The sequence below is a fragment of the Physeter macrocephalus genome, chromosome 19, assembly GCF_002837175.3.
Source record: "Physeter macrocephalus isolate SW-GA chromosome 19, ASM283717v5, whole genome shotgun sequence".
Taxonomy (NCBI): domain Eukaryota; kingdom Metazoa; phylum Chordata; class Mammalia; order Artiodactyla; family Physeteridae; genus Physeter; species Physeter macrocephalus.
In genome coordinates, this window is record NC_041232.1 from 60372221 (window position 1) to 60388313 (window position 16093).

General features: G+C 41.2%; 1 protein-coding gene across 1 annotated transcript in view; it reads right to left on the bottom strand.

Annotated features, from left to right (window-relative positions):
- The window catches only part of PSTPIP2 (proline-serine-threonine phosphatase interacting protein 2), a 91723-nt gene that overhangs the window by 8127 nt on the left and 67503 nt on the right, over positions 1 to 16093 (bottom strand). The window contains exons 4-7 of the mRNA XM_028480193.2: positions 13759 to 13793; positions 12031 to 12137; positions 7198 to 7260; positions 408 to 506 (exon numbers count right to left, since the gene is read on the bottom strand). Coding sequence (XP_028335994.1) covers positions 408 to 506; positions 7198 to 7260; positions 12031 to 12137; positions 13759 to 13793 — 304 coding nt within the window. The remainder of the gene's footprint in view (positions 1 to 407; positions 507 to 7197; positions 7261 to 12030; positions 12138 to 13758; positions 13794 to 16093) is intronic.

A 16093-nucleotide genomic window follows, 5' to 3' on the forward strand; every position in this document is an offset into this window, starting at 1 on the left:
CTATGCTTCTCTAGCTCCTCCCCAACCCCCAAAATAGGACAAGGGTTTTTCTGGCTCAGAGGACTCTAATCGCCTGATGGAGGGTATTGCCAGGAGCTTAGAGTGCAAGTCCATTTTTTTTTTTTTTTTTTGCGGTACACGAGCCTCTCACTGTTGTGGCCTCTCGCGTTGAGGAGCACAGGCTCCGGCCGCGCAGACTCAGCGGCCATGGCTCACGGGCCCAGCCGCTCCGCGGCACGTGGGATCTTCCCGGACCGGGGCACGAACGCGTGTCCCCTGCATCGGCAGGCGGACTCTCAACCACTGTGCCACCAGGGAAGCCCCCATTTTTTATTAAGACTATTAATTGGCTTTCGCTTGATATATGTAAGACTTGGATTTTTCAGGCTGTCTGCTCTCCCAGGTACCTTTTCTTGTTGCTTCGGGTTTACCACGTTGGCACTCCGGTGGACAGCCTGCTCTGCTTCATCTTTGTCTCGGCATTTCTGCTCGTAGTTCTTCTTTGCCTTCGTAGTTATGAGCCAAAAGAGGATCAAAACAGAGAAGCAGACTGTGACCCTGAGGGGCACCCACCCTAGCCCCCCAAGCCCAGGAACGAAGAGGGCACATTGATTAGGGCTCTAATCACCACTAGACTGGGGGCACTCAGAGGACATGCTCTTTCTTATCTATCTTTGGAAGGTCTCTCCAGCCCTCTTCCAAATCATGTATGTAGTGTCAACCTGATCAAGGAAGTAACAACTCCTATTTGGCAAAAACAAAGTACATGAGCTTTAAAAATTTACTGAAACAAAAGACGGAATTCAAAATAGGCAAAAATCAAACACTTATGTAACTATAGGATGTGCATATGTAATATTCATAACCCTCCGAACTTAGATGCAATCACTTGGTCCTGGTAACTGTAACTATGTTTCAATATTCTAACGTGCCTCCTCATAGCATGTGGACAGTGGGGAGGGCATCAATCCCATCATTTCTGTAGCTCAAGGATAGTCATGTTCCGTCTTGATTTATAGAATTCTGTTTTAGCTAGTTTAAAAGTAGGCCGTGGTCTCTCCTGTGCTACCATTACTATCAGCAGTATGAAAACAGTTTGCAAACTACCGTTAGTGAATCAAATAATTTTCTGTTTCAACTCTTGAAGCAAAGACTTAACTTGTTCAAACAAAGCAAAGCTGTGAATCAGTTGGCTAATAAATAAAAATGATACTCCCCCCAAAAAATGAGTGACTAAGAATCAAGACACCTTTGCAGAGATGGTTTGTGCTCATCAAATATCTCACGTGCTTTCCTACATTTCTCAGCATCCCCTGCAGTTCATTTGGGGTTAACCTTTCAGTAAACAACCTTATAATTCTCTCTGCTACACACACATAGAAACAAAAGTTCATAACTTTTCTTAATTACAAGCACATAAGATATTCATGCAACAATTCTTTTCTTATGCAACAATATAGACATTTCTCTGTATCAAGCATGAAGCCTGTAGCTGAATTTTTTAAAAAAAAATTTTTATTGGAGTATAGTTGATTTACAATGTTGTGTTAGTTTCTGCTGTACAGCAAAGTGAATCGGTTATACATAAACATATATATCCACTCATTTTTAGATTCTTTTCCCATATAGGTCATTACAGAGTATTGAGTAGAGTTCCCCATGCCATACAGTAGGTCCTTATTAGTTATCTATTTTATATATAGTAGTGTGTATATGTCAATCCCAATCTTCCAATTTATCCCTCCCCTCCTCTCCCTGCTGGTAATCATAAGTTTGTTTTCAATATCTGTTAAGTCTGTTTCTGTTTTATAAATAAGTTCATTTGTGCCCCTTTTTTAGATTCCACATATATGCAATACCATATATTTGTCTTTCTGTGTCTGACTTACTTCACTCAGTATGACAATCTCTAGGTCCATCTATGTTGCTGCAAATGGCATAATTTAGTTGTTTTTTATGGCTGAGTAATATTCCATTGTATATATGTACCACATCTTTTTTATCCATTCCTCTATTGATGGACATTTAGGTTGTTTCCATGTCCTGGCTATTGTAAATAGTGCTACAATGAGCATTGGGGTGCATGTATCTTTTCAAATTATGGTTTTCTCCATATATATGCCCAGGAGTGAGATTGCTGGATGATATGGTAGTTCTATTTTTAGTTTATTAAGGAACCTCCATACTGTTCTCCATATTATAATTTACATTCCCACCAGCAGTGTAGGAGGATTCCTTTTTTTCTCCACAACTTCTCCAGCATTTGTTTGTAGATTTTTTGATGATGGCCATTCTGACTGGTGTAAAGTGATACCTCATTGTAGTTTTGATTTGCGTTTCTCTAATAATTAGTGATGTTGAGCATCTTTTCATGAGCTTTTTGGCCACCTGTATGTCTTCTTAGGAGAAATGTCTATTTAGATCTTCTGCCCATTTTGTGACTGGGTTGTTTGTTTTTTTGTTATTGAGCTGTATGAGCTGTTTGAATATTTTGGAGATTAATCCCTTGTCGGTCACTTCATTTGCAAGTATTTTCTCCCATTCTATGGGTTATCTTTTCTTTTTGTTTCTGGTTTCCTTTGCTGTGCTGTAGCTGAACACTTTTAATGGTTGTAAATACACACACATACATGTATATATGCCATAATTTTCTTAAACTCTCTACTGGTGGACATTTACCTTATCTCCCATTTTGTATAACATAAAAATACTCTGATTTTTATTTTGGGTAGTGTGAATTTACAGGTCAGATTCCTAGAAGTGTAATTGTTTTCACTAATTCATACTCCTATAAACACGTACATGAGGATATATGGCCTCATGCTCTTACCAACACCAAAATAAGACAATGTTTTTAACCTTTTCTAATACTAGAGTTGAGAATGTTGGCATATGCCTTGTTTTATTTGTATTTATTTCATTACTAAGGTGATATGTCATTTCTACTTCATGACTTTTACCTACATTTTTTTTGGCGCATTCTTCATTTTAATTGATTTTTAAGAGTTCAGTCTATACTAGGAACACTAACTGGTTGTAAATTATATAAGTTACTAATATTTTTCCCCATTTGTTATCACGTATAAGATGATATTTTTTTCTTTTGCTCTAAAGAAGTCTTAAATTTTTTTAATATGTTTTTTTTGGACGGCACTGGGTCTTAGTTGCTGCACGCAGGATTTTTTAGTTGCAGCTTGCAACTAAACTCTTAGTTGTAGCCTGAGAACTCTTAGTTGTGGCATGTGGGATCTAGTTCCCTGACCAGGGATCAAACCTGGTCCCCCTTGCACTGGGAGTGCTCAGTCATAGCCACTGGACCACCAGGGAAGTCCCAAAAAAGTCTTAAATTTTAATGTCAGTTATCAATCTTTCTCTTTCTTGTATTATTTTTTTAATATGACATATTAAGCACTTTTTCTCTGTTGTTACATAGTCCTCATAATCATATTTTTAAAGGTTACACAATTTAATCTTTCTCCATTTTTGTCACTAAATCATTTACATTATACTTTTCATTATAGGTAGTGAACACGGTAGTGCATTTTGTTTTTCTTATTTTGGATGATTTCCTAAAGATAGAGTCTTAGATTCTTAGCGTAAGATTGATGGGGTATGATCACATTTATGGCTCTAAAAGCATATCATAAAATATCTTTTTAAAAGGTTATATGGGCTCCAAAGAAGATGGAGCAGATGTACTCTTCCCTATTCCTCCACACAAGTATAACTAAAACCCCTGGACATTCTACATAAAACAAACATAAGATTCTGAAAGGTGGAGAGAAGAAGGCAGATTAGCTAATGTCCTTGATCTCAGAGAGAAACCTAGAAGTGAGTGCCCTGGGTTTTCTTTGGGCCTCTTATATCACAGAATGAATGCCAAAGCAGCAGACAACCAAGAAATGCCAATGGGCATAAACAAAAGAAAAAAAAGCCCAATGAAAACCTCCCCTCTCTAGCCAAAAGATGAGAAAAGGGGCAGCACAGCAGGACAGAAGCCTCCACATTGTACAGCAGCCAAACACCACATAAAGAAACCATGCCCCCCTCCCGCCCACCACACATCCAGCAAAGGCCAAGTGGGGAGTCTAGACTTCCACCCTCACCAGGCTATAATGCGGTTCCTAGCTCCCCTGCTGAGGTGGTATCAGAGAAGGACCAATAGGGGACTGGGACCTTCATTCCCACCAGGAGGTAGCAAAGCCCCACAAGCCCCACACATAGAGCCAGTGGAGACTCTGTGGGGAGCCTGGACTTCCACCACCCCCACCTGGCAGTAATGAGGTACACCCCCTCCCTGCTGCAGTGGTGTCAGAGGAAGTCTAATGGGGATTCAGAACTTTAATCAATCCCCAGTAGTAACAAGGCCACACTGACCCTATGGTGTCAGTGGAGGCCAAGGTGGGGAACCCGGACTGGAACCCCTCATAGCAGTAACGTGGTGGCACTTCACCTCAGTTGCTCGAGTGGTGTCAGAGGAAGCCAGCTAAAACAGAAGGTTTAAATAAGATCCAGAGTCTTGCAACAGAATACCTAAAATGTCCAAAATCAATTGAATATCACTTATCATACCAAGAACCAGGAGGATCTCAAACTGCATGAAAAAAGACCATCAACAGATATCAAAACCAAGATGACAGAGATGTTACAATTATCTGACAAAGATTTTTAAGGCAGCCAGCATAAAAATATTCAATAAACATTTGCAAACACACTTGAAACATGAAAAAATAGATAGTTTTAGCAAAGAAAAAGAAAATCTCAGCAAAGAAACAGAAGATATAAACAAGAATCAAATGGAAATTTAGAACTGAAAAATATACTAAATGAAAGGATGGATGTATGAATGGAAGAGATAGAAGAAAGAATTGGTGAACTGGAAGATAGTACAATAGAATTTACCTGATCTGAAAAACAGAGAGCAAATAGGCTGAAAAAAAAATGAACAGGACCTCATGAACCTTTGGCACCATAACAAAAGATCTAACATTCATGTCCTTGGAATCCTAGGAGAGAAAGGTGGGCTGAAAAAGTACTTGAAGAAATAATGACTGATGAAAAGAATGAAATAATGGCATTTGCAGCAACATGGATGGACCTAGAGATTGTCATCCTGAGTGAAGTAAGTCAGACAGAGAAAGAGAAATATATGATATCCCTTACATGTGGAATCTAAAAAGAAATGATACAAATGAACTTATTTACTAAACAGAAACAGACTCACAGACTTAGAGAATGAACTTATGGTTACCAGGGGGGAAGGATAGTTAGGGAGTTTGGGATCGACATGAACACATTGCTATATTTAAAATGGATAACCGGGACTTCCCTGGTGGTCCAGGGGGTAAGACTCCTCACTCCCAATGCAGGGGGCCTGTGTTCAATCCCTGCTTGGGTAACTAGATCCCACATGCATGCTGCAACTAAGAGTCCACATGCCACAACTAAAGATCCTGCATGCTGCAATGAAGATTCCATGTGCTGCAACTAAGACCTGGCACAACCTAAATAAATAAATAAATAAATATTTTTTAAAAAAATAAAATGGATAACCAACAAGGACCTACTGTATAGCACAGGGAACTCTGCTCAATGTTATGTGGCAGCCTGGATGGGAGGGGAGCTTGGGGAAGAATGGATACATGTATATGTATGGCTGAGTCCCTTTGCTGTGCACCTGAAACTATCCCAACATTGTTAATCGGCTATACTCCAATATAAAATAAAAAGTTTTAAAAAAAGAAAGAAAGAATAGCTGAAAACTTTCCAAATTTGGCAAAAGATATAAACCTACAGATTCCAGAAGCTGATCAAACCCCAAACAAGATAAAGCCAAAGAACTCCATGACAAGACACAGAGATGAACTTCTGAGAACCAGAAAAAGAAAATATCATATCTTAAAGCAGAAATGACACCTTATCCATAAGAGAAAATCAGTTTAAATTACAGCAGCTTTCTTATCAGAAACTATGGAGGACATGAGGAAGTGGCACAACATTTTTCAAGTACTGAAAGAAAAGAACTGTCAACACACAATCCTATACCCAATGAAGATATCCTTTAAGAATGAAGAGGAAATCACTAAAGGAAAACTAAGAGTAGTTATCACTAGCAGACATACCCTGAAGGATGGCTAAAGAAGTTCTCCAAGCAAAAGAAAATTATAAAAGAAGAAACCTTGGAACAGCAGAAGAAAAAACACACACCAAGCAAAATATCAGTAAATACAATAGTCTTCCTTTCTCTTCTGAGTTTTCTAATTTACTTTTGACAGTTGAAGCAAAAATTTTAACACTGTTATGGCTCTAAATGTAGGTAGAGGAAATAGGAAAATTATATTTCAATAAGGCTTTCTCTTTAATTGTGAGAGAGCTTTCCCCAGATTTCTCAAAACATAAAAGTTCTGGGAGTAATCATATATCAACCAACACCATTTCTGCATTACACTGACATCATTCCCTATTTATCAATCGCTTTTCAGGTGCTCTGCATCAAAGAAAAAAAAATGCAGAACAGACTGCATACGCCATCAACATTGGTGACATTTTCTTTTTTGACCAAGTTACCAGATATGATGTCATAGTCATAGAATATCATGATGATACTTCTGTACAAAGATGGAGTCACAGATGTTCCAGTAACAAAGTTTCATTGTTAAGAGATTCATGAAAAGCTAGTGTGAGGTCCCCAGCAACTTCTCTTAGTTCTATCTTGTTAAGCATTTTTAAAATAAATTACTTAAAGTAAAGGAGGCTTTTTACTATTTGCAGATATCTTAAAACTCAATAAAAATAAGTAAGAAATCAAGATTCAAAACAGTCTTAACAGGGAAAAAGCTCAAACCCAATAAGATAAAAGACATCATAAAGTATACATGCCCTGGTCTGAAATATTTAAGGTGACTTGCTATACCTTCCCAGGTTGCCAGAAAGATAACATCATTGTATTTCTTCTGTCTGATTTCATCCTCAACCTTTCCAAGGCCTTAAATAGAAAGTCAAACCACCAAAGGCTGTTTTCTCTAAAACACCACACTAATGTTATTTTCAGGAATATGTTGATACAAACCACCAAAGGCTGTTTTCTCTAAAACACCACACTAATGTTATTTTCAGGAATATGTTGATACATAGCACAGGATAACAGAAAATATCACCATTACAAAAAAAAAAAAAAGGCAACATAGTGAGACTCACCTCCATGGTTTTCTTGAATTGTAAGCTCTTTTGTTTATGGGCAGCATCCATTATAATCTCCGTCTGTGCAGAGAGAACAGGCACTATTAATAATCAAAACCAACTGTTAACACCAGCTTATCTTGAGGGCTGAGTGTTCAACGTGGCTTATCTCAATTAGTCCTCACACAACCCAGAGGGTAGATGTGCTATTTATTATTACTCCTATTTCACAAATAAGGAGACTGCAGCACAGAAAAGCTGAACAGTTTGCCCACCTTTGAACCTGGGTGGCCACTAGCCACTACTGAGAATCATTGATCATCTTATTCTCATCAGTAAATCTGGAATCAAGGAACTTAGGTTTCAAAAAGGGATTTTAAAACTTTGTTAAAGCACCATTTATATTTTAAAAGGGGTCTTTATTCTGTAAGCCTATGTCAGCACAGTTAAAGACTCAGAAACATTCACTTCTGTGGCATCTGTCAATGGCACGTCCTTCACCAGCAAGGAGCCCAAGCAGTATGAAGGGAAGAAATGCTTGTGGGACAGCTAAAAGAAGCTGTTCCCCTACTCTTTACCCCATCTAATCCAGGAAAGGTAAGCTACTCTTCAAGTTCACTTGGGAGCAACTTCCTTGCTGTGGCTGTGATGTTAATACTTTTATTAGTCAAAATAATGGAGCTAATAATAAAAATGTAGCTCTCAGACATAATAGTCGTTCCCATTTATTAAGCACTATTAGGTGCTAAGCAACTTTCATGCATCACAACAACTGTGAGTACTCATCCCCATGTTCTTGACAGTAAACTAAGATGGACTAACTCACCCAAGGTAATACTCTCAACAAGTAGCAGAGTTGGGATTTGGGCACAGCCAGACTCCTGTGCCCTTGTTGCTAATCATTATCCAAAACTATCATTATCCTTATGATAGCTCTTTAAAACCAAATGGGTATATAAAAGGCCAAGAAATGCAATAATTCAAAATGAGCTATGGCATTGCTCTTGTACAAAATTATACAATCCAAAATAATGTTGAAAATGATATTAAAATATTTCTCTTTCCTCTGGAAAACTAAGTTTTTGTCTGTTACCATAGCACACAAACATGGATGGATTTTCAAGATATCTGGATGGAAGGTTTGGGATGGTCTCACTTCAAATATGAACTTTGTGGAATACACAAAACTCCCTTGGGGGAGCCCAAAGGGACCCTGAGGGAACAGAACAGCCATCTCCAGCCCAGCTGAAATTGAGGGACCAGGAGGTAGCTAATGGTCCCAAGGAGGCTCCAAGGACATGGAGAACAGACAGGGCTCCAACATGACCCAACAGGGAAAGACTCATGGGCAGCTCCCTGCCATCAAAGACAGGGAGCTGTGTGGCTCACATGAGCATCTGTGTGCCTCTGCCAGGAGGGGCAGGGTGTATTCATAATAATAAACCCTGATTTTCCCAGGCTCCACAGAGCAGATCAATTAGCAGTGTCGGTCCATCCGTGGTCCTTTCTAGTCTGAATATACACACTGCCATTCTTCCAGTTCCGGAGCTGCTATTAATTTATAGTTTATGGCCCAAGCCAGGCCTCCTTATCTCCAAGTTCTACATAACACCTGCTTCAAGCACCTCTTGCGTGTCTACAAAGTTCTACTTCATACCATTCTTCTCTCTGCCTTCAAAGATTCCTGGCACTTGTATGTTGGCAGGATCTTAGAGAGCAGCAGTCCAGCTCTCATCTGACAGGTATGATCCCCGGGGCCCATGAGGTGATATTGCTCAAGGCCACTCAGTGACACCCAGTCCAGCTCTGTCTGCTATACCACCTTGATTTAAGTCTCCTCATGTCCATACTCACTTGTAGGGTGGCCTATTCATGGTGACCCCAGAAAGTCACGAGTTCTCTTTCAGAACTCCTTTTTTTTTTTTTTTTTTTTTCTGACCGCACCATGCAGCACGTGGGATCTTAGTTTCCCAACCAGGGATCGGACCCGTGTGCCCTGCAGTGGAAGTGCAGAGTCTTAACCACTGGACTGCCAGGGAAGTCCCCTCTTTCAGGACTCGTTGGGGAAGTTTTTCTTCTAGGACTCATTCTTTCTGCTTAGACCAACTCCAGTAGAAATTTGATTATGTTTTGTTATCAATAACACAAAATAGTGCAAAAACACAATCCTCTATGCTATCAAGTGGGGAGAAGCAAGAGGGAGGGGAAAAGGAAGAAGAGATTTATAAATGACCCAAGTGACCCTGCAGTAAATTACTGACAGAGCTGCTGAGTGGTCTGTTTGTCTGTCTACATACATTCAGACTGTACTCTGAAAACTGGAAGTGACAACGTGCATGACCAAAGAGGTTCCCTTTGGAGACTGCTCTCGACACAGGCAGAACATTCTGCTGTGATCACCCCTATCTTCATATGGGCAACAAAGGAGAGAATGACTGACCACATGCTGCCTTTGTCAGGCTTAGGACGTTCTGGGCTGGGAAGGAACTCCAGCAACTAAAATGTCAAGCCTCCTGAGAATGGCTCCGAAGATCCCTCCCTGCCTGCCAACCTCCAGGGGTGAGAGACTCCTCGCACTCTGCCCTCACGCACACTGCCTTTCACTCTGCTGGCTTTAGCTTCAAAGTCGCTGCCTCCAGAAGGCCTCCCCAGACCTATAAATTAGGTTAAGTGTCCCCGCTGCATGTTCAGCTGGCACCTTCACTTCCCTACCTTTTAAGGCCCATCACACTTTGTCATGATTACTGTCACGTCAGTCTTTCTAGCCATGCTCTATGCTGTGGGGGAGAGATGGCCATGGCCGCACTGGTTACCACCTCAGAAAACAGTAGTTCCGTAAGTGAGTTCACCGAAACTTCTACCAGCCATTCCATCTGCACCTCCCCCGTCCCAGTTTGCTAAAAAAAACTGATGGATTTCCTGGAAATGGCTTAATTTCCAAGAAGTGAGAGACCAGCGCATGCAGGGTTTGACCAGTGAAAACGAAAAGTTAACACGAACACATTTGCTCCAAAAGCCTGCTTTAAAAAAAAAAGGTATCAATACAGAAGTGGAACAACCCAGAGTTCATTGCGACACAAGTAATTATAAATTTATTAATGAACTTCGGACTCTGCAAAGAAAGCTCAGAAGGTGTCTTCCTGCTCTTGAGAGCACACAATATAGGAACTTTGGATGACAGTGGTGGAATGAGCCCAGGCGCCTCTATTGCTTAAGAGGATTCAGAACAGTTCTTCCAGCTGCGAGAACTTGGTCTTTGTAACCTGCTAGGAGGGGAAGTTTCAGAAGCCTTGCAAAATTAACAAAACTCTCCCTGAAATAACTAAGGCAACCGAGGGCATTTAAGAGTGTGAGGAAATTACCCTCTTCTCCTCTTAGGGGAAATCATGTGTGCACAGACTCTGGTTGTCTAAGGCATTTTGCTTCTGAAAAATTGTAAATCCTTTGGAGAGGCAGGCAGGGCTGGCAATGTCAGCCAAAAAGAGTTTGACCGTCCAGTAGGTGGGTGTAATATACATATTATTTCTGCTCTGAAAAGTACTTTAGGTCAGATGCACCCCCTCAAACCTCATACATGAAGCTTGAGTTTGTGTGAACACACCTGACATGGTGTTCCTTAATTGCTGGTTTCTACCCTTCCTTCCTATAAGAGGTACAGCAGTAAGAGCGGCTCATGAAATGACAATATATGTAAGGCAGTCAGCCTCTTAAGATACTGCCACCCATTCTGAATGCCAAGTGGGCACCAAGGAAGCTGGAATTTAGACTCTGATTTAGAACCACAGGCAAAGTTGCTGAGATTGAGGTAGGGGCAGAGCCAGCTGTTTACTGAATACACACTGCAGCCTTCCAGACAGTAAAGGGCCAAGATGAAGAAAGATGTCCAAAAAGTCCATGCAGAGCTGTCTGGAGAGACCTGGGTGGGAATGTTCAGACGCCAAATAGGGAAGAGCTTATCCCCCACGTGAGGTTCATTCCAACCCTGGAGACCAGATGTTAAAAAAAGTTCTGGGGACTTCCCTGGCAGTCCAGAGGTTAAGACTCTGTGCTTCTGGTGTGGCCAACAAATTTAATTAATTAATTAATTAAATGTAAAAGTTCTGGAAGGGCCCTATCTGGCTGCCAGGCCAACCTGAATGTACAAGTCTTTTAGGAACAAAACAGAAGGAAGTCAGAACAGTGGTCTAGTCTAAGGAACACTTTAATATAAATCTGGACTTCTTTTCTTGATGCCTATAACTTCCCAAATGTTTACCAGTTTTATTAACTCTTGTTCACTCCCATCTCCTTCCATATAATTGGCCAGAATAAATCCTATCAATGAAAAAAGATCCTGTAAACATCTGCTTTGAGGCCAAAAAGACTTGAATTTCCCAGGGCCTCAGTTTCCCTATTTGTAAAATAGGGCGGTTGGATGACATTATGGTCTCCAGGGAGAACATGGGTCCCCTCCACTTCTTATCCTCCCCTTACTGCCTTGTCCAGGAGGAGGAGTGTGGTCTGAGAAACTACCACCTTGGTAGCACATGCTAGACCCTTATGAAGACAGAGGGGTTCCCCTTTCCTGTCATAGTTTAAACAGTGGCAGCAGATATAAAAAGAAGAGGAATGCAGGCTGGATCCCTGACTCTTACAGCAATTAAAAAAGAACTGCCCTAACGTGCAAATGGGCACAGAGGCATCACCATCTAGACTGAGTGCCCGTATGGTTCCCAGTAAATAATCTCATAGGTTAAAAGAAGAGTGTGGGTGCTTGAGGGTAGGAAATGGGTCAAGGAGTTTAATGAACAAACAAGCCTGGAATTTTCTGCTGGAAGAACAGCAACATCTTAACACATACGTAAACCCAACCTTTTTTCGCTGTAACTTTTGCTTTTCCCTGAATTCTTCCATCTTCCTGGCCTCTTCTCTTAGAGTCTGTGCAAGCTGAATGTGACTTTGTGCCACACTGTCTACTTCTGCAAAAAGAATTTTAAAAAATAAACAAGATCTACACATGTCTGAATTCAAACCAAAGAAACTATACAAAAAGTTAAAATACATACAAAATGCTAGGGCAAGTGGTAAAGTTAACCTGCTTCACTTGGTCACCAACATTTATTGAGCCCCTCCATGTGCCCAGCATTGCCCTGGCCACCAAGACCAAGCTGGCAAACCTGTAGCTTAGCTTCCTACCACTAACTGCTACTAACCTAGTGTATGCCCAGGGCCAGGGAGAAGCTCACGGAGCTTGCATGCTAGCACACATTACTAAACCCACTACAATTTCAAATTCGATCGTATTTCTCATTACATGACTCTAAGGTTCTTTCCATCTCTAACATCTCATGAGCCCGTAAGAAATTTATCTCTGGATAGAAAGATTATTGGTGTTTTTCCCTTTATTTTCTTTGTAATAAGCATGGCTTTTTTTTTTTTTGCGGTACGGGGGCCTCTCACTGTTGTGGCCTCTCCCGTTGCGGAGCACAGGCTCCGGACGCGCAGGCTCAGTGGCCATGGCTCACGGGCCCAGCCGCTCTGCGGCATGTGGGATCTTCCCGGACCGGGGCACAAACCCGTGTCCCCTGCATCGGCAGGCGGACTCGCAACCACTGCGCCACCAGGGAAGCCCTACTTTTTTAATAGAAAAACCGAAATGCTTATCTTTCTTGTTCTAAGAAAACAAATTGAAGATGGCATTAAAGCTAGAAAGACGGACAGATCTGACCTAAGAAAAAATTTTAAACTTGTGTGTGTGTCAAATAACCTTGAACAAGGTTAGAAGGTACATGACAAACTGGAAAAAATATTTGCAATTTATGTAACAAAGAGCTTTCACAAATCAAAATAAATATATATATTCCAGTATTTTTTAAATGGTTAAAGAACATGAAATTTTTAAAAAGATTGGCCAAATAGCCAGTAAACATTTGAAAATGTATTCAGCCTTTAAACTACCGAAAAAACACAAAGCTTTAAAACCCTGAAAACTATCACTTTTTACCTTTCAGTTTGGCAAAATTCTTAAAGTGTAAAAATTCTTGGTATTGGCAAGCATGGGGAAAAACAGCACTGTTGGTGGGGAAAAAAATCACTACCACCTTTCTGGAGGAAATGTGGTATTTTGTAGAATAAAAAAAATTTTAATGTAAGAGTGAGACAGATCTGCGTGAACTGAAATGGAAAGATGTCTAGAACCACTCAACTAGCTACAGAAACATGTTAAGCACATACTGTGCCACATTAAAGTCCTTAGCTTGGAAGCATGAAGAACAGAAGGACTTAAAGTTTTAAATTCTGAGTAACAGGCCCAGGGAATACTAGAACTGGACAGGACCCCTGGAAGATCAGTGCCAGGGCCTCACCCTGAGTTTCCAGTGTGAGAACCACTGCCCTAAGTAAATCAAATGTACATCAACGTGCAAGTGTGGACGGTTCTCCAGCTCATTTCAACTCTGAAGGGCTATTCCTCACCTTCGGAGTTGCTCTAATTTTTTTTTTTCACCCAGTATGAGATTGCTGTTCAAATTAAAACCCACCTTTGATGACAGACACAGAGCTTGCCAAAGACAGCAAATACATTTTTAAAGAATCACTTACGTAGCTTGAAGACGTCAAGGGCCCGCTTCAGGGTGCTTAAAAAAAAAAAGCACATATATAATTTCAGTTCTGGAAATTGGCTGTATAACCTTATTATAATGCCATTGTATGTTTCTCCCAGCCCACATCTTAATTGATAGCCTATGGTCTGATCTTTGCCTGGGAGCTTGAGAAAACACCAAAAGATCAAGACTTCTTCAGTCCAGTTTCCTTTCTCTTACCCTTTCAGTCTCAGGCACAAGCATCATAAATGCTTCACTGTCCACCTGGGTGGAGCCAGATGCCAAAATTCTTTATGCTTCATTTCCCCCAACAATAATATGGGAGTTATGGTCCCTTTCTCATAAGAATACCAGTCATTCTTTAAAGTATGGTAATTAGAAATATGAATACATCAAGGAAGGATTCAAACTGTAGCTCCTGATCACCTCCTTTTTCATCCATTCTTCAATCAACACATACTTACTGCACATAAACTATGGGCCAGGCATTGCATCAGATGTTGGTGATTCAACAGTACAAGACAGATATTGTCCCAGACTTAAGAGTCTTAACAGAGGAGACAGACATTAAACACATTGATTTAGCGTTCTATCGCTGATGAACAAACTACCACAAACTTAGCAGCTAAAACAAGACACATTTCCTACCTCACAGTTTCTGTGGAGAAGACCATAATTCATTTTTCATACCTTCTCTCAGTCTCCCCCCTCCTCTCCCTCATAACCCATGGCTCTTCCTCCCTTATAGCTCACCCTTGCCCATGGTTTTCGTTCACCCCCATCCTACACTTCCTTAATAAGCCTCCTTGTAAGGTGAAGTGGCCCTGGGGGTTTTCTTGCTCACTGCCGCCTTCATGGAAGCATATCTCACTGGGCTCACTCCAGCCACTCAAGAAGGAATGGGGCTTAGTGAAGTCACGGCCCCCCAGCCCCTAGCCACAACAGCATGGGATCATGGATCATATTCTATATGTATATATGTAGGTGGCAAGTTCGGCTATTTTGCAAACTAATAACCCTTGTATCTTCCAGCTGGCCCCTTCTTTTAGCTACACCTCATTTTTCTCACTCTGTTTATTTGTCCCAAAACAAAGCATTCTTATTTCTCCCTGCCTCTTCTCACATAAACATTCCCAGTTATTACAAACACACTGAGCAGAAAAACATAACTGCACAGTCTCCATACACTTTATCCATCTTATGATACAATTTTTCAAGGAATGCAATGCACTAGAAGTGTCCATATCCAAACAAATGCACAAGTGGCCCAGAAGGATGAATGAGCCCCACTGGAGAGCAGAATTATGACTGGAATTAGTGAGAGAGAAAGATGGCTAATGGCTGCAGATACAACTGGAAGTCTTCCCCATAGTGAGTTGTGGAGTTGGAAAGTGACATAGAGATAAAGTCTGTTCAGGGTCTAAAATTTTTCTCCCACCCTAAGTGACTGCTTAAAACGCCACTAAAATAGCAGCCCCAAACTCCCTTTAGTTTGTCATCAGCTTTGTTGTCCCACACCATCACTTTATTGCCATTTCCCATGTCCAAAACGTGACGACAATCTGAGGATAGAATCTGAACCTTGGGGATGGTGTTCTCGCAACGTCCGTGCCCTCTTCTCCCTGGTGTTCTCCTTAACTGTGGGAAAAGAAAATATTCTGCCACCTTTTAATAAGCATTTCAGGGCTTCCCTGGTGGCGCAGTGGTTGAGAGTCCGCCTGCCGATGCAGGGGACGCGGGTTCGTGCCCCGGTCCGGGAAGATCCCACATGCCGCGGAGCGGCTGGGCCCGTGAGCCATGGCCCCTGAGCCTGCGCATTCGGAGCCTGTGCTCCGCAACGCGAGAGGCCACAGCAGTGAGAGGCCCCAGTACCGGAAAAAAAAAAAAAAAAAAAAAGCATTTTGGCCTTAAACCCTAACAGGGCCCATGAGAAAGCTGAAGTCTCTCAAAGTGGTCGATGAGGTGAAAAAATCCTATTTAGTCCGTGGACAAAGTCGTGCACTCTCATCTAGGGCACCTTCCTAAAGATCATCCTGGAGGTGACAAAAACAGAAGTGCCTGAACGGCCTTTCACTTCCACCTCGGAAACACAGTCCCCAGGTCTCATATCCTGTTGCGACTTCCTCTCTGAGGAATTCTTAGAAGGAAAACTGACGGGCTTTCATCACAGAAGAGAGTGGCGCTATAGTCTCTCTTTTTTTTTTTTTAACATCTTTATTGGAGTATAATTGCTTTACAACGGTGTGTTAGTTTCTGCTTTACAACAAAGTGAATCAGTTATACATATACATATGTTCCCATATCTCTTCCCTCTTGTGTCTCCCTCCCTTCCA